The sequence below is a fragment of the Cylas formicarius genome, unplaced genomic scaffold (assembly GCF_029955315.1).
Source record: "Cylas formicarius isolate icCylForm1 unplaced genomic scaffold, icCylForm1.1 PGA_scaffold_2__14_contigs__length_35257938, whole genome shotgun sequence".
Classification (NCBI taxonomy): domain Eukaryota; kingdom Metazoa; phylum Arthropoda; class Insecta; order Coleoptera; family Brentidae; genus Cylas; species Cylas formicarius.
Genome location: NW_026844319.1, coordinates 12,916,622 through 12,940,126, shown reverse-complemented (window position 1 = coordinate 12,940,126; position 23,505 = coordinate 12,916,622). Strand labels below are relative to the sequence as shown.

The 23,505-nt window shown below is 35.7% G+C and overlaps 9 protein-coding genes across 12 annotated transcripts in view; 3 read left to right on the top strand and 6 right to left on the bottom strand.

Annotated features, from left to right (window-relative positions):
* LOC132698758 (ras-GEF domain-containing family member 1B-like) overlaps positions 1 to 1,274 on the bottom strand; it is a 151,901-nt gene extending 150,627 nt beyond the window's left edge. Inside the window, exon 1 of the mRNA XM_060664991.1 lies at positions 1,048 to 1,274. The gene's annotated coding sequence lies outside the window, so the exon portion shown is untranslated. The remainder of the gene's footprint in view (positions 1 to 1,047) is intronic.
* A 179-nt stretch (positions 1,275 to 1,453) lies between these two features.
* LOC132698759 (microspherule protein 1) lies at positions 1,454 to 3,727 on the top strand. 2 transcript variants are annotated; one of them, XM_060664997.1, is made up of 3 exons: positions 1,454 to 2,291; positions 2,349 to 2,433; positions 2,496 to 3,727. In XM_060664997.1, the coding sequence occupies exons 1-3, from the start codon at positions 2,273 to 2,275 to the stop codon at positions 3,688 to 3,690; spliced, it is 1,299 nt and encodes a 432-aa protein (XP_060520980.1). In that variant the 5' UTR covers positions 1,454 to 2,272; the 3' UTR covers positions 3,691 to 3,727. The 2 variants fall into 2 exon arrangements, with proteins under 2 accessions (XP_060520980.1, XP_060520979.1); XM_060664996.1 differs by having other exon boundaries at positions 2,491 to 3,727.
* LOC132698760 (uncharacterized protein C3orf38 homolog) lies at positions 3,725 to 5,390 on the bottom strand. Of its 2 annotated transcripts, none has more exons than XM_060664999.1 (3): positions 4,959 to 5,390; positions 4,576 to 4,902; positions 3,725 to 4,510 (listed from the first exon to the last, which is right to left on the bottom strand). In XM_060664999.1, the coding sequence occupies exons 1-3, from the start codon at positions 5,068 to 5,070 to the stop codon at positions 4,134 to 4,136; spliced, it is 816 nt and encodes a 271-aa protein (XP_060520982.1). In that variant the 5' UTR covers positions 5,071 to 5,390; the 3' UTR covers positions 3,725 to 4,133. The 2 variants fall into 2 exon arrangements, with proteins under 2 accessions (XP_060520982.1, XP_060520981.1); XM_060664998.1 differs by having other exon boundaries at positions 3,725 to 4,525; positions 4,959 to 5,387.
* Positions 5,391 to 7,914: 2,524 nt separating this feature from the next.
* On the bottom strand, positions 7,915 to 13,468 carry LOC132698566 (SET and MYND domain-containing protein 4-like). Of its 2 annotated transcripts, none has more exons than XM_060664739.1 (11): positions 13,385 to 13,468; positions 12,709 to 12,816; positions 12,426 to 12,657; positions 11,769 to 11,943; positions 11,563 to 11,713; positions 11,312 to 11,482; positions 10,964 to 11,258; positions 10,598 to 10,884; positions 8,600 to 8,780; positions 8,110 to 8,549; positions 7,915 to 8,059 (listed from the first exon to the last, which is right to left on the bottom strand). In XM_060664739.1, the coding sequence occupies exons 1-11, from the start codon at positions 13,429 to 13,431 to the stop codon at positions 7,939 to 7,941; spliced, it is 2,208 nt and encodes a 735-aa protein (XP_060520722.1). In that variant the 5' UTR covers positions 13,432 to 13,468; the 3' UTR covers positions 7,915 to 7,938. The 2 variants fall into 2 exon arrangements, with proteins under 2 accessions (XP_060520722.1, XP_060520723.1); XM_060664740.1 differs by lacking the exon at positions 13,385 to 13,468 and adding an exon at positions 12,951 to 13,009.
* Positions 13,469 to 15,758: 2,290 nt separating this feature from the next.
* LOC132698704 (protein lethal(2)essential for life-like) lies at positions 15,759 to 16,554 on the top strand. The gene has a single exon (XM_060664905.1). It carries the CDS (start codon positions 15,868 to 15,870, stop codon positions 16,411 to 16,413), a length of 546 nt encoding a protein of 181 aa, XP_060520888.1. The 5' UTR covers positions 15,759 to 15,867; the 3' UTR covers positions 16,414 to 16,554.
* A 1,594-nt stretch (positions 16,555 to 18,148) lies between these two features.
* Positions 18,149 to 18,982, bottom strand: LOC132698703 (protein lethal(2)essential for life-like). Its single transcript, XM_060664904.1, has one exon. It carries the CDS (start codon positions 18,824 to 18,826, stop codon positions 18,278 to 18,280), a length of 549 nt encoding a protein of 182 aa, XP_060520887.1. The 5' UTR covers positions 18,827 to 18,982; the 3' UTR covers positions 18,149 to 18,277.
* Positions 18,983 to 19,718: 736 nt separating this feature from the next.
* Positions 19,719 to 20,471, top strand: LOC132698702 (alpha-crystallin B chain-like). Its single transcript, XM_060664903.1, has one exon. It carries the CDS (start codon positions 19,840 to 19,842, stop codon positions 20,398 to 20,400), a length of 561 nt encoding a protein of 186 aa, XP_060520886.1. The 5' UTR covers positions 19,719 to 19,839; the 3' UTR covers positions 20,401 to 20,471.
* Positions 20,472 to 20,621: 150 nt separating this feature from the next.
* Positions 20,622 to 21,460, bottom strand: LOC132698706 (alpha-crystallin A chain-like). The gene has a single exon (XM_060664906.1). It carries the CDS (start codon positions 21,297 to 21,299, stop codon positions 20,757 to 20,759), a length of 543 nt encoding a protein of 180 aa, XP_060520889.1. The 5' UTR covers positions 21,300 to 21,460; the 3' UTR covers positions 20,622 to 20,756.
* Positions 21,461 to 22,074: 614 nt separating this feature from the next.
* On the bottom strand, positions 22,075 to 23,156 carry LOC132697968 (probable rRNA-processing protein EBP2 homolog). Its single transcript, XM_060663766.1, has one exon. It carries the CDS (start codon positions 23,038 to 23,040, stop codon positions 22,144 to 22,146), a length of 897 nt encoding a protein of 298 aa, XP_060519749.1. The 5' UTR covers positions 23,041 to 23,156; the 3' UTR covers positions 22,075 to 22,143.
* Between the last annotated feature and the right edge of the window lie 349 nt (positions 23,157 to 23,505).

Below are 23,505 nucleotides of genomic sequence, written 5' to 3'. Positions count from 1 at the left end.
TTTATTATTACTTTTGTAAAATATGAATTTTAGGCAAGAGTAAAGCGCGTTTATTTTTGAAAATCATCAATTGCTATGAAAAAAATCTCATCATAATTAATAATTATTGTCAAATATCTAAAATTATCAATCCCCAATGAAAATATAATGTTCTGCATGAATGAATTATGCAAATTAACGTCAATTATTTTATTGAAAAACCATCATTACTTTCCGGCACATTATTAATAAATTCTGTAACAATATTTCATTGTATTTGATATTTTATTTTATTTTGCCAATGAAAAGATAAACAAATTAACTAATACCTACGTAATGAGCGAGGTAATAAGATATTATTCAATAGTAAGTAAATTAAAAGTAATAAATACAAATCAAACCTATTTCAATTTTCTCCTAGCAAGTTCATAGAGCTGCCATTACCAGTATTTTAATAAAATTTTTAACAAGCGATATGACGTTTGCCGTCATTGCATTCTAGATTAAATGTCGTCCTATTCACAAAATGCTACTACGCGGAATTTGTCAGGTTATCGAAGATTAAATATGTATCGCTAGACGTACATGCTAATGCAAAGATGCAGAGAAATGTAATAAAAATGTCGGATGGATAATATTTGTATATCTGACAATATGTTTCGATTACTACGACCATTTTTCATTAACAATTAAAATAACGGTTCCCGTATGGCCACACTGTAAAATAAAACCGGCATTAGAAATAAAGAACTATGTATAACTAATTTAACTTCAAAAACTAACCGAACTAATGTTTATTTGATCCATGCGTTCGCGCAACGCATAGGATCGGATTGTTCCGGGGGCAAAAAAATAAACGCCAAGAATCTGCGTGCCTTGTAATTGCGTGCGTATTTTCAATAATGACAGCTAATGATATCACAATTTCAAGTCATTAATGGCATCCAGCAGAATCGGTGTGATTGCCCTTAAATTACGAATCGTATATCGTTTTCTTCATTTTCTCGGTATACCTAGATATAGATATTTACCCTGAACGACTTGCGTTGGCAATCGTTAAACACTTACCTTTCTAAAATAAAAATAATCCGCTATGGTTCATTCTATTATGTCGCAATAAAATCGCCGATTTTACACTTTGCTGCCGACACACACTCGCGATTCACCCGGACATAATGCCGAATTGCACCAAAGGAAAAGGAAAATCCTCAAAGTCCTCGGTGAAACAACGCGAGACGGTCGCAAATTGCGCGCGTGTTTTTTGAAAAAGCGCCGTTGTCTACGATCCTACGCTCCACAGTTGTTTACCGACAACTGACAATCACCTGTTGAGCGGCGGCCAACTTGTTCTGCGCGGAACCCCACTTAACGCAGGTGAACCTTTTGTTTTTCCGGTGCATATAGCGTTAAAAAATCGACCGTAGTGATGCAGAGCGAATCAACGGTGAGACGGATATTTATACGAATAGAATCGCTATTTATAACACGGGTTAAACAAAGAACATTTGTAGTTGCAAATAAGCTGTGAATGCATTTTGCAAAATCCTGGGGCCACTTTTAATTTCGTCGGTGGCGTAAATGGAAGATTATTGAATATTCCTGTTTCATAGTTTTATTCCTTACTTTTTATTTGTTCTAACCATATTAGTGGCCTAAGAAGGAAAAAATTGATGCGCGATTTTAGACACCAACCTACACTTTGCTTCATTTTCTTTCAAAACAGCGATTTCCACTCACTTAACCTATTTAGATCTGGGCATATTTTGAGAAGCGTACTATATCTACACTGAAACCTGCCAAATTGACGAACTGTCAGCGGCCATATTGGTTGTTGAACGCCGCTAGTTGGTTGGTTTAAAATTACACTTGTTATTAGTTGAAAATGCGATTTAAAATGACCCCGCATGCTCATAACGAATGGCGCTTCCAAAAATTTTTTTTCGTTCCTTCAAAACCGAAAATTTTATTTTGAGAACCTGCAAATAAAAACTGAAGCAGGTTTCTTTGGCGTTTTATATTATCTGATGTGGCAGAGACCATGAAAGTGCCAATACCAACAACACTAACCAAACTTGTTTCTTCGAGATGTAGTTGAATCCTAACCGTAGTATTCTGTGAGCTGAATCAGAGAAGGCCGAATGTTATTTACATTAAATAAGGTGTTATTGGAGAATTTTTAAAGTTAGTAAAAACCCGGTCCTAGTAATGGCGAGTTTCACCAACGAAGCTGAAATGCTGCAAAGCGGGCCGGATTATAATTTAGGCATTCAGATGTCTTTAAGTGAAAGTGCGGATGTTACCCGAAGACGAAGGTTCTCGACTTAGTCGTTTATTCGTTTGTTTTTGTTTATTGACATAATTAATTTTAGCTCAAACAGGTCCATCAAGCGAAAGAAATTTGACGACGAATTGGTGGAATATAGCTTGGGTATGCCTGGTGTCTCCACAATCAAGGTAAAACGGAACTGTTTCCATTTTTAAGGACCTCTGCCAATTATGTTTTATTCATAGAATAGTCGAGCAAGGTCTCAAACATACCAACAAGACTTTGTCCCAGTTGCTTCGCCATCAACCCCATCAGCGCCTCCCACAGTGATTCCAACCGCTCACCCTGTTGAACCAAAGCGCAAGACCATCACAAAACCAATACCCAGTAGTTCAAAAGGGAAAAAAAAGGGCCAGCCAAAAAATCAGTTGACTACCAAGGATTTAGGCCGGTGGAAGCCCATAGATGACCTAGCACTCATTATTGGAGTACAACAGACCAATGACTTAAAAATTGTTCATTTGGGAACAAAATTTTCTTGCAAATTTACACTACAAGAATTACAGACGCGCTGGTATGCTTTGTTATATGACCAGGCAGTCTCTCGGGTGGCAGTTTCAGCAATGAGAAACTTACATCCTGAAATGATCGCGACTGTGCAAGACAAGGCGTTGTGGAGTCAAGAAGAGGAACGGATTTTAAGCAGCATTAAATCCACCGCAAATCCTACTCTAGAAACATTCTCAGACCTTTTGATGAAACACGCAGATATTTTTTACACTGGGAGGACTGCCAGTTCCCTGTACAGACATTGGCAGTCTTTGAGAATGTATCACCTTTTGCCGGATCAAGCTGTTGGCCCAATTCCCACTTCAGGTAGGCCCATAATGACATTTAATGATGCAGAACAGCTCATTCAAGATTCCGAATTGACCGAACCTCCAGATGAAGCTCTAGATAGAGAACTTAAGCTTCAGCAGAGGCGAAATATAAAAGAAATACGACAATTGGAAAATGAAATTGGACGGTGGAATGTTTTAGTGGACAGTGTGACTGGTATGTGTCCGGGTGAACTTGATGGTCAAACTTTAGCAGTCTTGAGAGGCCGCATGGTTCGGTATTTGATGAGAAGTCGTGAAATTACGATCGGCCGTTCAGGAAAAGGCCACACTGTCGACATAGATTTGTCGCTTGAAGGCCCGTCTCACAAGATTTCACGCAGGCAGGCCACTCTAAGATTGCGTAATACCGGCGAGTTTTACGTATCTTCCGAAGGAAAGCGCCCAATATTCGTTGATGGAAAGCCAATATCCGTCGGAAACAAGGTACGGCTTTACGATAATGCCGTGGTGGAAATTGCTTGCCTGCGGTTCATTTTTTCTGTCAATCACGACCTTATCAGAGCCATCCACAACGAATCTGTTAGATACAATATACCTCCATAACATGTTTGTTCCATTTCTTTAAATATAACATAAATCATTTTCAAACTGTATTTTATTTAGATCATTCGACAGAGAACATTGAACTATAGAAAAATAGTTATCATTTATTAATTAGAACCTGTTCCTCCTCTATAGTGCTGCAGAGCAATTTACCAAAAAACTTTGCATGGTTCTAACTTGTAGCTGGTTAACCACAAAACACGGGATGCTCAATCGGTAACTGAAATTTAAACATGGGGACCGAGGATGGCTCGGTTGGTAAGGCATTGACCTGCCCACTCGAACTTGCCGGAGGTTGTGGGTTCGATTCCCATGGGAGCCTTGGGTGTTATTGTGTTTGGCAGACTTTAACAACTGGCAAAAATTGCCTAATTAACAGCTGTCTAGATAAAGACGCGAGCTCACCATATAATAGAAAAAAAAAATTAAACATATGAAAAGGTTTATTCTGTAGGTTCAGTTAAGGGTAATAAATCCATTGTGCCTTCGCATAAGGTTGGTAATCTGGGGACTTCGTTCTGGCGCCTTAAATTAAGTTCGGTGCTTTTAATTTTCCAAGTATTTTGAGAGAAGGGGTCCTTGGCCAAGGTAAACACTTGTTCAAAAACTCCTGCGCATATATTCGATACATGCAGAGTGCCACAAACCAGCACTACTACCAGGCCGTGAGGATCAGTTCGACCATGAACACCCTCATCAGATATATTAGGATTAAAGTGCAAGTTGTGCTTTAGCCGAGTTTGCAGCAACAGACTCGTTACTTCTTGAGGATTGTTTTCCAAAACAGTTGTGTCACATTCATTGTTTGCAAATATATTTACTTTGCATGTTGCATCTGCAAAACTGAAACGTACCAAAATACACATTTAAAGCACTCGTTTTTACCTTCAAACAAGTGCTCAGATCCTAAATCATTCTCGTTTAGCATTGAATAGAACCAATCCGCAAATTGTTGAGCCATTACATTAATATCACCAATACTGACTACCTCTCGCGACGCAACGTCACTGTTATTGTTTTCAGATGAATTCGAGGTGCGAGGAATGTTCCATAATTCCGCTATTCTGTCTATTAGGTCGTTTTTAGTTGTGGGTAGTCGAACTTTTATACCACACTCCTCCAGATAGGAAAATAATATATCGCGCGTCACCGTTCTCCTCCTTAAAATGCTAATTTCATCTGATGAGTATTTGATAATGCACTGAATGGCTTCTAAAACAGGACGGTTTGTTATTTTAAAGCGAAATGGAGGATCCAAACATACAAACCCTCCTTATTTCGACATTTTTTTAGTCCTTGGGTGATGGTTCGTGCCAGTGCGTGTACGTCGTGTGGACTCAGTTTAGATAAAACGGCCACAATTTGCTCTTTCGGATTCATAATTTTATATAAGCTTTCAAATTAAAACGAGGTTATAAATTAACCACAGAAAAAAAAACAGTGGGGCCAACTAAAATTTTATCTCGAAAATATGAAATATGAAGAGGCTAGTGCTCGATTTCCGCAACTGAGGAACTCGGTTTTTTGCATATAGCTATTATATAGTATAGTGGCTTTACTACAGTACAACTGGCACTAACATTTTCTTTCTAAACAGCAATAACTACACACTTAAATAGTTTTCCTAAAACATTTAACTAAATCTAGGCCTATTTTAAGGAAATATGCTGCATCAATATTTATTAACGATATGCCAGCGGCCATGTTGGGCATTGAATCCCGCTAGGCTATTGCTTATAAGCGAGACGTTGCATACGCAAATGGAATGGAATGGCCATTCTCAAAAATTTTTGTCACAGTTCCTTTATAAGTTCCTGCATTATCAGCATAGGCAGGAGTTCTATATTTCTAGTATCAATATGACATTTTATGTTGTGACGTCACAAAAAAGTGCACATTAAATATCGGTAGACACAATTGCAATTTCGACACGTATTTCTGCATATATATAAATATATATATATATATATATATATATATATATATATATATATATATATATATATATATATTGTAGACGCGATTCAAAATATGCTTAATTATTTCTATTTAATTTTATTTTTAAAGGATACCTTTTAAGTTTTAACATTTAAAAAATAAATTTTTGTTTAATGTTAAGTCATTTAGAATTTAACTTCGTTAGCCAGTCGCTTCGGCCGTTTACCATAATTTACTCACAGATTTGGGAGCCATTGCGTGATCTAGGTTAGCTATGGTATTTTGACGCTTGTCAATTCTGACGGCAAGTCACACTCCACATGGTGAATATATTCGTGCTGTTTTGGAAAAATGTATCCAAAAACTAATGGTCATAGAAAAAGTATGACATGAAACACATTGATAAAATTCTTCCATTAATTAAACACTCGCCCCAAATGCAATTGGTTCCTAAAATGAGGTTTATCAAACTTGTTGCTTAATATACTATAAATCTTCCTGGTTAAATTGCAAGGCCTATGGTCCTCTGAAAAGAATTGTAGATTGGTTAGTTGTAATATTCTGTCTAGAAGGCACAACAGGCTTGAATATTATTACAACAATTTTTTCTGTCCAATATTTAATACCCCATAGTTTTGAAAAAGTTTAACTGGTTTTAAGTAGTTATATTACATATATATATATATATATATATATATATATATATATATATATATATACAGGGTTTTTCACTTAAAACTCCGCACGCCAATAAGTCCAAAACGAAAAGAAATATTTAATTTATGTAAAAAGTAGTCAAAGTGTTTGGTCAAGTAGATATTTCCTAAAGTTTAAAAAATTCGACGCCTGCAAAGAGCTGCGCGTGGCGACGCGTCGAAAAATTATTCGATTGCAGAGACTTTGGAAATACGCGCATACAAAAGTACATATTATTTAAAAACTTTTTTGTTATTTACTCAAACTTATTTACTTTACCCGTTTCTAAGATTAACGCTTATTTTTACAAGTATGCCATGAATGTTAGTTACTATGGCAACCATTGTTATTAATGGACCGGTAAGGTGGCCGGCGAGGTCCCCGGACATTACACCACCAGAGTATTTTCTTTGGGGATAAGTAAAAAACGTTATCTATGAAGAACCTATCGAAGATATGGCTGATCTCATTAACAAAATTAGTGCAGCGTGTGCCGCTATCACAAGAAGGGCTCTCCTACAAGTGACCCAAGCTCATCTGTTAAAAGTTTTTGATAGTTGTGTTGGAGCAGATGGACATAATTTTGAACAAAATTTTTGAAATGTCTTATTATGTAGTTAATTGCAATAACAATTTTGGTTATTAACTTGTAGGTATTTTACTGTTTTTTCATTTATCTATCATGTTATCAGAACTAAATCGATAAAAAATAATAAATAAAATCATACTAAAATAGTTGAAATCTATTGTTTGTAATTGCACTTAAAACAACTGCGATAACAATGGTTGCCATAGTAACTAACATTCATGGCATACTTGTAAAAATAAGCATTCATCATATTTTTTATTAATCAAAAAAATGTTTACTTTAAATCGGTATAACTTAGAAACGGGTAAAGTAAATAAGTTTGAGTAAATAACAAAAAAGTTTTTAAATAATATGTGCTTTTGTATGCGTGTATTTCCAAAGTCTCTGCAATCGAATAATTTTTCGACGCGTCGCGACGCCCAGCTCTTTGCAGGCGTCGAATTTTTTAAACTTTAGGAAATATCTACTTGACCCCACACTTTGACTACTTTTTACATAAATTAAATATTTCTTTTCGTTTTGGACTTATTGGCGTGCGGAGTTTTAAGTGAAAAACCCTATATGTATATATGTATATATATATATATATATATATATATATATATATATATATATATATATATATATATATATATATATATATATATATATATATATATATATATATATATATATATTTATTTATTTATTTATACTTTTAATTGATATCTTTGATAATATGTACTATACTTAAATTTTTTAGTAAGGTTAAACCTGTAAGTTTCCACCAATTTTCACGCACAAATTCCGAATTAGTTTCTACGTAAAAATAAATAGTTGCTAATTTTATCTGTTACTGTTATTTGATATAGTCAGTTCCAACATTTTTATGAAAAAATACATGTAGATAATAATAGTAAACTTAGGAAGGTTTATTTAAAATGCCCCAGGGTTGTTATGTTGGTAACAAGAAGGGACAGGACAGAATCTGGGTACCTTTGTAAAAAAAGTGATTTGGTTAGTAAACTTTTATTCCGTTAAAAAAATCACTTATTCGATATAAACTGTATCTTTCTACTCAGTCTATTTGTTATATAAGCGGGATAATACAAATTCAGAACCACCTTGGCTTCTCGTATCATATGCTCGACGTTTTGCAAAAACGCCCTGAAAAATTGAAATATCAGGTATGAAGAAAGTGCCGGATACCAACTCACTTCAAATTAGTGCAGTTCTTGGGGTGTCCGCTCTGCAGACAATGCAATATGGCCAACGCGGCTTCGTAAAGTTTCGTCCCGATGCCTCGAGAATTCGCGCCTCTCCTCGCCTTTTCATTCTCCAACCACGCGTGAAAATACTTGAACATATTCTCCGCGTCGCCTATCTCCACATAATAACTGTACAACCGGTAATAGACTTCCTCAAAGTCTTTGTGATGCTTGTAAAGAATTTTCTCCCTGATTTTAAGACTTTTTATCAACAATTCGAGCTGATTTGTATCGCTGCTCTCCAGGTACTTTCTGGCCTCTTCATTGATTTTCCTGAAGGGCCTCAGCGAGTACTCGTCGCCGCAATTAACACAAAAACTAAAGAACGTGTTTGGTATCTCGGGCACGAGACCTTTGCATTTGGGACACAGGTAGCTGTCCAACATGTCCTGGAATTGAACAAAGTGAAATGCCGACAGTCAACCTTAAAATTTCTTACCACTTCCTTGGACTGGTCACTGCAAATCACACATTTACACTCGAAATGATACAAACTGCGGCAAGCGATTTGTCGCTGCTCCCGATTCATCCCCCTGTAGTCGATCCCATAACAATTGAAAACTTCATCGTTTTCTCTGATATCTTCTAACGCTTTTACCACCATCGTATCACAGATGAAACTAAAAATGGAAGTTAATTTCGTAGCAAAGAACACAAAATCCTTTCCCTATATTATGCAAACGGTACTTACATCTCACTACTAGATATATAGAGACTCTGTCTATAATGATAATACAGGAACTTTTGAGCGACAATAAAAAAATATATACTGAGAAGGACCATTTAATATGAGCATCCACGGTCACTTTAAATCTCGCTTTCAACTAACAAGTAACGAGACCTAGCGGCGTTCCACAGCTAACATGGCCGCTGACAGTTTGTCAATACGCACCATATTTCGAGGTTAGGTTAATCGATGTAATTAAACAAACAAAATATTTCATTTAGTTACAATTGGTGTTTTTGCCTTATATTTTAAAAACAGGCCCTTGATCAGGCAGTTATCTAACATAACCCGATTGTATAACGTTATATAGTAATATTTTTTCTACTCCTTTCTGTAAAATACCTAATTTTACACGGATCTAGGGTGCGAGAAACGGAGATTTTGCCATACGCCTTGTGTATGTATGTGTGTTGTTTTGCGAGAATGTACCCACAAACCAGCGGTCGTAGAAAATAATATATTATACAAGTATTACAAAGTGTACCGAACGTGTTGCATACTATACTTTTTCTGCAACTTATACGCCGATCTAGAGTGCGGAAAGCGTCATTTTACCACTTCACTTTCGTTTCCCATGGGTCCGAGCCACTTCTGCATTTTACCACGTGAGTTTCTTGCCCCAGGGATCCGAGCCACTTCGAAAATTATATTTCCGGGATATTATCCCTTGATGTTTTCGGAGATATTACCACATTGCGTAGTATAGTACGCAACACGTTTTTAAGTCCCTTGTTTATTCAGCACTCTCTCCGCTCATACCCAATAAACTCGTGACTCAAATTCCGTTTACCAAAGTTCTTCCCACTTAAACGATAATGCTACAGTGTTGAGCACCAGACTGTAAGCATTGTGGTGTCAGGAAAAAATGCACATCGATTTCCAAACAAGGAAATTGTATATAAAAATTTATTTGGTATTTTTAAATTGTTTTTTTTTTTCATTTCATCGCAGAAGGGTAGAATCGGGACCTGGAGCTTTTTTTTTGTAACTTTCATTTTGTAGATAAAAAAAAGAAAATATACCAACTACTTTCGAACACAATGAAGGAAAAAAGTTTTCGTTGGAATATCCTGAAAAGGGGAGACCACCTTGAGAAAAACAAGGTCCTGTTCATGATACAGGCGATCCAGGTTCAGAATCGAGTTAAAAGCACATAATGTAGACTTGGAAACTGAACCACGGCCATCTACATCTAAAAAAACACGCTTTGATGACACTGAAATAATATTTAGCGTTAATTAACTTTTATATCTTTTATATTGTTATACATAATAAATTATTAAACAAATGTAGCGTGAACTATTATTTTCACATAAAATTGGCTTTGATTGCTTTTTACTTCACTTTGTAACACTTTTATCATTTTAAAAACACTTCTAAAATGTTTACGTAGACACGAATCCAAAACACAACGCAAAATGGCAGAGAAGCGGGGTTTGTCATACAATCAAATTATGACGTCACACTAAGGAAGTGTGGAAGCTGAAATGAAGCATTTTTAGGGCTCTATTTTCTCAAAATATGCCCAGATCTCGTTAAATGTTCTGGGAAAAAGTATGGTATTTAGAATGAAAATGGCACAAAGTGCAGTGTGGTGGGTGGAATTTCTAGGAAAATCTTTACCACACTAGGGCCACTATATTATCTAATAGTCATATGGGTATTTTACATAAGGTTTCCCATGACACAGAATGTAAAATTTTAACTTACAAGTTTGTAACGTTGGGCCGGCACGAGTGATTCATTATACTAACGGAGGGGAATATTCCACATGCCGTGGTTATCAATATGTCGGGAAACAGCACATCGGTGGAAGAGTATGTCCAGTGTTCAATGATGCTCGAATTGCAAGACAACTGGGCTATGTGTTTAGTAATAAGTCCGCCCACATATTTGATGAGGTTGTTAAAGTCATCCTTGGGACAATTTTGCTGCTTGAGGAACCAAGTGAAAAAGTCTGTGTACTTTTTTAAATAGGTGACCACAATGGCTGCCATCTGGAAAAGACCAAAAGGTTCTCCTCTCAACTGCCGAAAATGGTTGGGTTGCGGTAAATAAGTTAAAAAAAAAACTTACCACTATGTAAGGAGCAGCGTTCTTGCTCTTATAAATATTGGAAACTAGGCGATTAAAATAAGGGTAATTGTCAATTTTATCTCCAAAATGCTTCAGGTCTTCTTCATATCCTCCCTTGACGTTTTTAAACCCAGATTTGACCCCTTTGAGGACAGCTTTGAAAGCGGGAAAGCCGATTCCCAAATCGTACCATATATTGGCCCGCATGCCTTCGCATTCCCATTTATGACCATCGTTCCAAGATGACAACCGACATTTTTCATTGCAATAAACACACAACGTACATTGTCGACATCTACACATTGACATCATCCATGGAAAGCAAAACAAGAGGAATAGTTTACTTACGGTATGCTGCTGATTATATCTTTCAAGCAATTGTAACATTTAAAGGAATAAAACTGTTTGTTGTTTTCCTTAAACACTGGCGCGAAAATGAAGGCTTTTTCTATAAATAAGACATCACCTTTCCGTATATTTTTTTTCGCGATTACATGTCGCCCTCTAGCTTTATCATAACTGGAAGGAGAAATTCAACAATACCTATTTGCCACAAAATAGAGAAATTTTCCTGAAAGTTACAAAAAATTCACACAAACCTCATCTTAAGCTTACTAGATGCAGAAGAGAAGTGTTCATTTTCCCCTTCATCAAATTCTGGCAAATCATTTGAGCATTCCCTGTAACTTTCTATGAGTTTCATTTTAATTTTGGCTTTTCCGATCTGTTCTAATTTTGAACGGTGCTTATCTGCAATACACTGTTGCTATTTGAAAAGTTAATTTTATTGTCTATGGTACCTGACCTCTATCTGGAACATTTTCTGCAGACAGAAATTTTAACGCTTCCATTATGCACTTGTCCAAATTTTCTTTCTGACCAATTTCAAAATAGCAATCTGCCTTTCTCAGAAATATTTTTGGTTTAAGATCTCTCGGGTAATTGGTATTGAAGCACAAGTCGATGTCTCTCAAACAGTTCTGTAAATGACAAAATAAAAGATTATAAACTGAGGGATTGAATAGCTTTGAAGATTGATGATCCACAGGATTCTATCCTTGGGTCACCTCCTTTTATGGTTTTTACATATAATTTCTTTCATCACAAAGCTATCATATGTAAGCAGATGACCATCAAATTTCTCCCACATTTTTAATTGTATAGGTAAATGTAGACTTGCAAAATATATCAGCCAAGCTATTTTATTTTCACATTACATTCACATGTGAATAGAATATGTCAAAAACCATATTACAAATTAAAAATAATTTATGAATTTGAAAATCATCATCCAGATTGTATGTATCCAATATGTTGTGTCTCTCTATCCCTTTAGGTGATGTTATTTTGTGTTTGGGATTGTAAATTTTGTTAAACCAGTAGTTATTAAAATACTCTTAGGGTTACTCTCCACATTTTCATGTAATACTTTGTTCTATTTTTCATGACAAAATCACCCTACCTCATATTCCTTCATTTCAAAGGAAACAGCAGATCTATTTGCCAATGCTAGCCCATACTCCCGACCATTAGGAGTGGCACAACATAAACTTTTGGTGTAAAACTCTAGACTTTTCACCAGATCTTTACGGGCATAATGTTTGTTACCCTCTTGCCTGTAAAAAGTTGATAACTGGTCATCTTTCTCGACTTTGTTTTTAAATTGGCTTTCCAGCCAGGAATCTACAGGGGATCTAAAAATAACATCTTAATTGGACTGTCTTAGGAACAGGTCTACCCCTTACAAATCAAGGTTGTAAAACTTTGTAAATACTTCGAATATATTCCCGTCGATTTTCGTAAATTTCTCAGTGTAATACGCTAACAAGCAATCCATTTCTTTTGTATCAATGCTACAAATTTCAAGGATGTTATTTCAATTGCTGTGAGAATAAAAATTATGAAATGTCGAATAACCTATGTGCAACTGAAACATGTTTTCTTTTATTTGGTACTCAAACAATTTTCAAAACGTTTAGAACCCTACCAAATAATTATTCCGAAATAGGTTAGACGAACGATGGACGTAACCAAATGACAATCAGGTCGAATGACAGATGTTTATTTGAACTACAATTCTAAAAAAATATACACTGCTGTGCTGTGTAACAGGCTCGAATTCAAATTTCCTGCCTTTAACTTTATCTTAAATCCCAATCAAGATATCTATCAACCACAATTACAATCTTAATCCTTCTAATCTGAAATAGTGGTAAGAGCGCCAAACAATTACCGGTGTGAATAGCAAATAGCTAACTACAAAAACTGCCAACACGTTTTGACGCTTTGAAACTGATATGAGTACCAATAATACCTTCTTATTATTTTGGAAAGTCAGAAACGGTAGACGTTTATATGAAGGTTTCGGTTTGGTGTTAGAGTCTTGAGCTAGATTTTGAACCGCTTGAGAAAGCCGTGTACCTTTTACTGTCTAGTCGGATATTAGTTACGCCCACATATGGAAACATGCGAATGTAGCATAACGCCGAATAATTACGTAATCGTGACTGGGTATGTATTGGAGAATTTATTGAATAACATTTTAAAATATCTAACTTTTCAACAAAAACAAGAAATGCAGCTAGCACCATCTATCGGTCAATCCCGTAAGAAAAAATGATATTCAGTATGCTACGATAGTCTGTGCTTCTCACCAACTTGACGGGCTATGATTTAAATCAATGTCGCTTGCTTGAATGTAACCAATCAGCTTTTTTTTTACGAAACCAACTTCTTTGTTTATCCTAGCGATTACAGAATCAGTTTCGTCCAATGGATCATTCTCACGATTGTTTAACGCTTAATAAAATATTATATTAATAAAAAAGAATCTCGAAAAATATTTTGAAGGGAAAAATTGATGAAGGGAGTGACTTTCCGTGCAGGCTTTTAAATTTCTGTCGTAAAAGTGCTGCGTCCAAACTTATTGATGTTTGTTGAATACAGAAAGGCCATTGGTAAAAAACGAGATTCGAAATATCGCTCATGCGCATGTTGAATGGACTTCCTCATTTTTTTTTATAGTTGCTTCATAACTTCTTGTGTTATCAGTATAAGGGCCTCTCTATCTCTGGTAGCTATATGATGTATGTGAAACTTTTTATTCGTTTTCCAAATCAAAAAATCTGACACTAACTCTCGCACGGTGCGATTGCACTGCGATTTACAGTTTGCGGAATGCCTAATCGCAGAAAGCATTAATTTATTTTCCTAAACTAAAAATAAAAACAGCGTTGCCAGTGCTCACTGGCGTCAATCCGATCATATAGTTATCAGTATATTCGACCTAAAAATACTGATTGTTCGGTACTGTCCTTGGTCAGTTGTAGAGTATAGTTGCATTATGGATAATAGATTTCCAATTATTCCAAATCTGAATTTTAATTTGAAAGCTATTTTCAATGCACACGCATTGCAATATTGCAACGCTGAGATTTGGTTCACGGATCAATCTCGTGACAAGCAGGGAAACCAAGTTCTAAAAATGTACATGTATTTTTTAGTGGTTAGACCAAACGGAAACAAATTGGGCCGTAGCTCATAGTATTTCATATTTTTTTATAACTTTCACGATATCGTTGCGATATGAACGGAAAATCGCATTGCAATCGCGCCGCCTGAAAAAGCCCCAGTCAGAAATTAACGGTTGTCCTTCAGCTGACCTCAAACTCGACCGTTCGACACAATCCGCACGTATACCCACAATATATTAAGGGTTTATATAGTAGCCTGATCCACTTCGACACAATATTCTCCACCGGTCCCAAGATTTGTTACAAAAAAGCTGCGTCCTGGTTAGAAAATATACCTACCTAGAAAACATATTGTGTTTCATTTGTTGAGAATAGTTTACAAAATTCAGGTAAATTTGTAAGGAATAAACAGGAGTCACCCCAATGTCCTCAGCTGTGGAAATATATATTTTTTTAAATACTGGTGTTACGATATGTGCATTTAAAAGCAACCCCCCCTTTCTAAACTCACCAAAACTAATGTCGGTGTCTGGAGTTCGATTTTCATAAAAAAAACAAAGATTAAAAGGGTGTTTTTTGAAAATGTGCATTTTCAAAAAAACGCTTTAACGTTTTTGTTATGGGAAATTTTTACACAGAATTTAATGGCTACAATATAATTCTTTTAAAACTAATATTCTGTTAAAGGCCACTTTGTTTGGAGTAATAAAAATTTTGTATTTAGAGATGCAAGAGTGCAAGTTAATTTCAATTTGTTTTAAGTTATTCAAGTTATTCAAAAGTATACAAGGGATAAACAGAAGCCTCCCAAACGTCCTCGGCTGTAGAAATAATTTAATAATTAATTAAGTTAATTTAATTTAATCATCAGAAAAGCGCCAAGTAACTATAACAGGGAATCCCAGTTCCGACACAATATGTTTACCTCACTTATCTCTATAAAGATAAAAACAAATAGCTATTTTTGTAAAATTAGACCTTGTGCGGTCTTTCGTTTGTACTCCTAAAAAAATGTTTGTACTCCTTCCTACCTAGATATGTAGGCAGCTTTTTGTTCTTTCTGTTAATAATTGAATGAATAAACAAAATCAGAATATGCATTAAAATGCTTACGTTGCGCTTTCATAATTAAATCATGTGTTTCAAAAGCTACTTCCTTCTATCTCAGACTATAAACGTTAAAATTAATAAACGATAATTAAATTTTATATTTCTGCAGTCAATGGCCCCCAGACGCATATAATACATCGGGAACCCACATCCCATGAACGGGTAACAAGTCGATTCCAGCGCCGACTAGAGCGTTCGTCGAGACGTCCTTGAATCTTCGCGAAAGTTCGGAGACAGTATAAATAGTGAGCCTGCCGGCGCCCTCGGCAATAACGCGACATAACAGCAACGAGTGAAAGTAATTAACCGAGCGAAAAGAAAATGTCTCTATTACCGTTGTTGTTCGACGAACCTCCATATTCCTCGTACTGGTTACGCCCATCGAGGATTCTGGACCAACATTTCGGACTCGGGCTGGACTCTGACGATCTCTTGCAGCCTCTTAACTTGAACAACAGGATCCTCAGTCGGACACCGGCCGGCTACTTGAGAAACTGGCGTCCTAACGCGTCAGAGAAGGACTCTGGTTCTTTAGTCAGCTTCGATAAGGATAAGTTCCAGGCAAATCTCGACGTTTCGCAGTTTAAACCGGAAGAAATTTCCGTGAAAGTCGCAGACAACGTGCTGACCATCGAAGGGAAACACGAAGAAAAACAGGATGAGCATGGATACATTTCCAGGCATTTTGTAAGGAGGTATGTCTTGCCGAAGAATTACGACGTCGAGAAGATTCAATCGAAGCTGTCTTCTGATGGGGTGTTGTCCATCACGGCCCCACCGGTTCAAAGCAGCGAAGTCGAACACAAGAATATTCCCATCACCCAAACCGGCGAGCCCGCAAAGCAGATCGAACAGAAGAAACAGTAAATTTTCTGCGTTTTTTTTTTCATTTCAATTTTCGTTTTGGTAATGTGAGCCAGTAACTGCATTTTTTTGTAATTAGGTCTTCCCAGTATGTTGGGAAGTTTTGTGTTAATGTAATAAAATAAAAATAAAAAGGAAACCGAATTTTACTTTTTTTCCGTTGACCCATAAATGGTTTTTCAATGTCTCGTGCAGCTTGAAAAAAAAACGTTATAGGAGATATTTGGAAAAGGAACTGAAAAAATCTAGTTAAATTAAAATAATCCCATTTTGCATGGGCAAGTAAAAAATGTCTATAAAAACTAGTAGCTGCTCAAGTGTTTTTTAGTACATTATTATTTGTTGGCAAGTCAAGTCAAAATCAACTCTTAAAATATTCACCAGAGGGTAAGGAAAAGGAAGTATTTTTCTTATTATGATACTTAAAATGCATATTTTGTATGCTGTTAATTAATGTTGCAGTTGGGAGATGAGGCAATTGATCAGTTGTTTTCGTAGAGTTTAACTTTTGGTCGAAATCTACAATGACATGAAGTGAAAGTGAGGGTTGCTTTTTTATTCCATTAAATTAAATCAGGTTAGGATACCCAAAAATGTTTTCACAATATCCATTTTTTTTAATATAGCCCACATTGACAATTTAAATTATATAGGTTATTCGAAAATTTTCTGAATAATTATTAACAGTTAAGCCCGTATAATTTCTGCATGTATTTTTAACTGGCAATTTTTTGATAAACAGGATGCCATTTTTTTCGTGGAAAATGGACTTGATTATTTTGGTAGAATTTTGTTTTTAAAGGTTCTTGTTTAAATTTGTATAATTATAAACGATACTTTTTAGCATTTGTGGGTATTAAATGGCCCAACAATGCAAAAATGTTTTTACCACGTATAGAATAAATTATGGGCGTATATGGCAAATCCATCATTCCAATACTAGAAACGAGAGAAATGAGGATATATGTTTGAAATGTTAAATAAAACCCAATTATACTAATTATATTAATTTATGCAATCTTTAAAACTAATTTCTGTGCAATTGTATTACATTTAGGGCTAATTTAGGTTACATATTTTTACAGTTACTGTTCTTTAAAACAAATTGTTTATTGACTTGTTTTATAATAGGTTTTAATTTTCTTCGTTATATTTTGCAAAACCTACAGTTACTAAACAAATTGTACATTGGCATTTTTTATAATCATGTTTGGAAGCAAAACGTTCATCAATAATTACTTGTGATGAAGCAATAAGCTGAGGAGGATTCTACAGTTGCTTCTGAACATTTTTTTTACTTCGATTTTTCGCGTGGGATATTTAATTTTCCATATAGTGTTATTTGCACTTTTAAGAGTCATCATCGTTGGTGATTTTACGTTGATTTACATTTTTCATAGAGGTTAGTTAAAGTTATGTTGCACAAATTTGATTAAAAATGCCTGGTATTTATATCTGCTACATTTCTTGCAATTTGGTAGTAAACATGTTGCAATATTTAAACGAAAAAATACTTATAGAAATTACAGAAACTTCAACTAAGGTTCACTAAAAAAATAAAAGTTTTGTCCCCACTTCGTCTCTTTTATATCTTACACTTTTTATTATTTCAAAATCCTTACGTGATTTAAATTTTTTTAAGGAATCTCAAATAGTTTCTAAGGGCGAAAAAGAAAATGAAAATCTCATAAAATTGGCAGCACTATACGTTAATTGTTTATTCGAATAAAAAAAGTCCTTTTAGTTTAAGAAGATTTATTCAAAATTTAAAGGAAAATCTACAATTCAAAACAATCTAGCGGTAACTTACAAACAAAACAGTCTTACAAAAATACATTAAGTAAATAAATACTGAAAAACAACAGATTTACTTCTTTTGCTCAATCTGTTTAGCGGGTTCCCCTGTTTGTGTAATCGGAATGCTCTTGTGCTCAACATCTGTACTTTCAACATTCGGAGCCGTAATGGTTAATATTCCATCAGATGACAGCTTGGACTCAATCTTCTCCATATTGCAATTCTTAGGCAACACATACCTCCTCACAAAATGTCTCGATATGTATCCATGCTCGTCTTTCTGCTCTTCGTGTTTGCCTTCAATTGTTAGCACATTGTCTCCAGTGACTTTCACGGAAATCTCCTCTGGCTTAAATTGCTGCACATCCAAATTAGCTTGAAATTTGTCCTTGTCAAAGCTCACAGTTGAACCGGAGTCTTTACCGGAAGATGCTGTGCGCCAGCTTCTCAAGTAGCCCGCTGGAGTCCTTGTTAGTTGTTTATTGTTGAGATTCAATGGCTGGAATAAATCTTCCGGATCCAAACCAAGCCCAAAGTGCTGATCCAAAATTCTGGAAGGCCGAGCAGAAACCAGTACGGTATCAAATGGATCGGCGAGCAACCACGGTAAAAGAGCCATGTTGAACTTTGAAAATACTCTCACGTTTACCACTAAATGCACACTTTGCTGTCTAATTCTTTTGTTGTTGATTCCTGGGGTTGCTCGGCATTTTATACAGACATAGAACAGTATGGAGTGTTCTAGACGGTTTTGAATACTGTTCGTTGAATGTTGGCCTGGTTAAGCAGTTTGTATCAACTAGTTTCCCACTTACTCTCGCCTTAAATATGCATTTTTACACAAGAAAATCAGCGATTAGGTACAGTTATGAAATTTAGCACGATAATTCGGCTGTAATCCGAGAAAGTGGGAAAAAATTACGGGGTGGAACAAATAAGAACCGCCAAAAGACGCGATAATGTCAAATATTTTGTAATAATTGTGTGACTCGGTGCAGTTCGACAATTTTTATTCGCTTAATACAAACTAGATTACTTGCAAAATGTTAGGAGGATAATTGGAAGTAGGGTAGGAGGGAGATTACTATTAAGATCTTCCTTCCACTCGATGAGAATAACGTGCGCGTTTTGCCATTGTATATTTTATTTGATCGAGTATAGTTTTAGTGATTTAACAACAAAGTTGCAATCTTTCCGGAGTCTGTGCATGAATACCTTTCTTTCCCGTAAAGTATTGGAAATTAGCAGAGCATTGCTAATAACAATGTTTATCAAACAGTTGTTTCAGCCCCATGAAACTCTAAAATAATTTTCATCAAATACAACAAAAACTTCACAAAAGTGATTGTCCTTTATGTACACAAATGGAAACATTTCTTTATGCTTTTATTATTATTTTGAAATAAATGACTTTTAAATACACCAAAAAAAAATTAACTCATGGGGCAACATTCTTGGAACGGGCAACCAATCTCGAATATGAGCGAACTTTCAGGATTTGACAGAACAATTCTCGATAATTCCATTGGTTTATAAAAGCGACATCGGTGAGCCGGCCGGCAGTTTGAATTTTGGAAGCGCGAGAAGCATAGATTAAGCGAATTTGCGAATTAGAAAGGAAGGAATTGGAAAATGGCTTTGTTACCGTTGTTATTTGATCACGATCCCTTTTGTCGCAAAATATCCAGATTGTCGAGTTTTATTGAACCAGAGGATATATATCAGTTAGTGGTCCCAACTTCGCTTTCAACAAATTTGAAGGAAGTTCAAGAACATCTTTCCCAGTTACAGAAAGACACTTCGATAACTGTCGACAAAGACACTTTTTCGGTCAGCGTGGATGTGCAACAATTTAAACCAGAGGAATTGTCTGTTAAAGTAACAGATGATAATTCTATTACTGTGGAAGGAAAACATGAAGAAAGACAGGATGAACATGGATATATTTCCAGGCATTTTGTTAGAAAGTATAAATTGCCCGAAGACTGCGACATAAAACAGCTACGGTCTAGATTGTCCTCTGATGGAGTTCTCAGCATAACTGCCCCGAAGAAAGAAGGAAAACGCCTGGAGTACAAAGAAATCCCCATCATCAAGACGGGTAAACCTGCGGCTAGCGTTAAAAGGTTGCAGAATGTTAGTCCTGGCGATAGAAAAAATAAGAAACCTCGCAAAGATAGAAATAAAATTTAATATGAACTGATTGAAGTATCTTAGGTTATGTCCATTATTATTTTGTATTATTTTTGTAATACCAACATTTTGTCAATAAATAGTTTAAAAAATATATATTGTTTTTTTATGTAAACAAATATAATGGAAGTGAAATTAAAGAACTTTTCCTCAGCGTTGTTTAATTTAGGTTATATGAAAATAATGACAATAAGTATTACATTTGGCACAAAAAACAATCATCAAGTTAAAGTGAGTTTATTGATTAGATGGTTACAATACACATGAAAACATTTATTTTAAGCATTGAATACAAAAAGAAAGCAGTTTCTACAGATTAACACATTAAGTAAAAAAATGTTGGAATGTAAGAGGTTTTACAGCTTAGCTTTCTTGGCATCATTTTCTACTGGAGTCTGTTCAATCCTTTTAGCTGGTTCCCCAGTCCTAATGATGGGAATTTCCTTGTATTCAACCTGCTTTGCTTCTTGCTTTTTCGGCGCTGTGATACTTAGAACTCCATCGGAGGACAGTTTTGACTTGAGCTTTTTCAAATCTGTTCCCTCTGGCAAGACATACTTCCTTACAAAATGTCTAGATATAAAACCATGATCATCTTGTCTCTCCTCGTGTTTGCCTTCTACGGTCACAGTATTGTCGTCTGACAGCTTCACCGAGACTTCTTCAGGTTTGAACTGTTGAATGTCAACGCGAGCTTGAAAATGATCCTTTTCGTGGGAAATTGTGGTATTTTTGTCGCCATGGCTTTTAAGGTGCCCGTGGATGCCATGATGCGGCCGCCTGTGTTGCAAAAGGGCGGCGAGTGGCAGCAAATCCTCTAAGTCAGGATCAGAGAAAGTAGCCCATTTTGCGGAACGCCGGTAAGGGCACTCGTCGACCAAAAACGGGAGCAGAGACATTTTCCTTTCTTCGTGAATCTAATTTTACACTTAATTCTTCGTAGTGACTATAGCCACAGAAAACTACAAACACGTACGCAATCTAAACCACTTCTGCAGCGGCTACCACCCAGAAAACCCTTTTATGCAGTTATGCACAGATCGAAATTAACGACGACAGGTGGCGCCGTAATTCCAGAGCGTTCCAGAAATTTCCGTTGTCCGTTGAGTGTTGACCCTTGGGTTTCACAATTTTTTGATTGGGAATAGTTTTTTAAAAATGCATTATTCAAATTTATTTTAGGAAGCAAGTAACAACATTTGACATAATGGTATGGAGATATTAAGATATTCTAAAATTAAAATTTATTTTGGCTATGCCACAGACCAATAAACATTCTATGCTAAAATTATTCGCCGTGGTGAACTACTCTGTTGTTAATGCAATAGCTGATCGCAAATTTATTTGGGGAATAAGTAGCAAAACACCAAGTATAAACAACTCGAAAAAATATTGTGACAAAGGCCTCATTAAGCATGATTATGGAATTTTGCTGGGATTTTGAATTCTATATTATACATACCTTATTTCTTTTGGAAATGTACCAAAGCACTAATTACATAAATTGGCAATAAACCGGAATCAAAGGTTTTTTCTTTTTTTATGTACAAACATATCTTCTGTTTAAAAGGAAAAGCTTTTCTTTAGATAAATACTTTACCTCCAATTAAATAAAAGTCTGGTTATACTCCAAGCATCAACCTTAACTACAAAGGATAATGAGTACAAAATAAATAGCACCCTTAAGTATCTTTTATTGGGAAATCAAACAATAACTTATAGCTAAATTATATTATAATAACTTTATTTCTTCTTGGACTTGTTCTTCATTCGTTTACTTTTGCCTGGTCTGTTTTTCATAACTTTGTTTTTAGGTTTTCCTTTATTTGCTGGCTTTTGTCTTTTGTATTCACTGATATCACCGGCACTCTCCTTGGTGTTTATTTTTAATCCCCTCTTTTTACCGCCAAATCCAAATTTTTGGTCTTTAAATTTGCGTTTTTCTAGTGCTTTCCTGGATATAGAGTTGCCTTTCTTACTCTCCAAGAAATCCAGACCCTTTGACACACCTTTTCGGTACTTTTTAACTTGATCCATCATCTCCTTTTTTTCTTGTTGCCTTTGCAACTTGGTTTGTATCTGCAGCATTTTTCCTTCTTTCCTTTGTTGACGCAGGTGCTTAACCCTCTCACTCCTTTGCTGCTGTTGTTGTTTCTGCATAAGATGTTCCCTTATTTTTTGCATATGAATGTCAGTTTTCGCCATCTCCACAAAATAATCATCAGGTCTCTTCGTTGGTATTCCCAGAGCGTTCAACTTCGGAATCGCCTCACACACAGCAGCTTGAGCTTGACGATAAAACATGGTCTCCCTTTTAAAATCATTGAGAACTGGATCTTCACTTGGACTATATTGCTTCAGTTTTTTGTTGTTTTTAAGTTGATTTTGTCTTTTGTTTTCTTGGTCAAAAATTTTAACTGCAAGTTCGGGGGCTAACGGTGCCTGAGAATTAACGCAATCTAATCTTTCTAGCCAGGGTAACTTTAACTTGATTTCTTTAAGTTTTTGTTTCAGTCCTTTCACGTCATTTACAAAGGTTTTCGGAGCTTTTTCAATTTTGTTTAGACCCGGCTTTAAAATGCCTCGTGCAAAGCTCTCCTGTAATTCCAAGTCACTAATACTAAGTTCTGAATCACTCATATTTACTGATCCCAAATGGTGTTTAAATTTAAAAACATATTACACACGTTGTTTTGAGGTTACGTTCATTTTTCTTGTTTGTTAATTTCCTTGCCAGTTGCCATATGTGGCAATCACTCCAGTAGCACAGAATAGAGAGAGAGAAAGTGCTATTCGTTCTCGGCTCGGTACAACTGATTTGGTCATTCGCCCATTTCTCGGCGCGTTATGTTAACGAAATAAAAAACAGTCAATTAAAGCTATCATATTCAGAAGAATCAAGTAGTTCCACTCAGAAGCTAAGTACTGAAAACCGCCCACAAGGTTAGCCTATAAGCGAATGCCACAAGCGTGCAACAATTTTCCTATAAGGCGTGCAATAGATTCTAGGTTAGCTGGATGAAACAAAAGAGAATGTATATGGACAGGGATTCCGACTCTCAGTAAGCTCTCATAAAAATATTCACTCAAGTTCATATGGAGGGT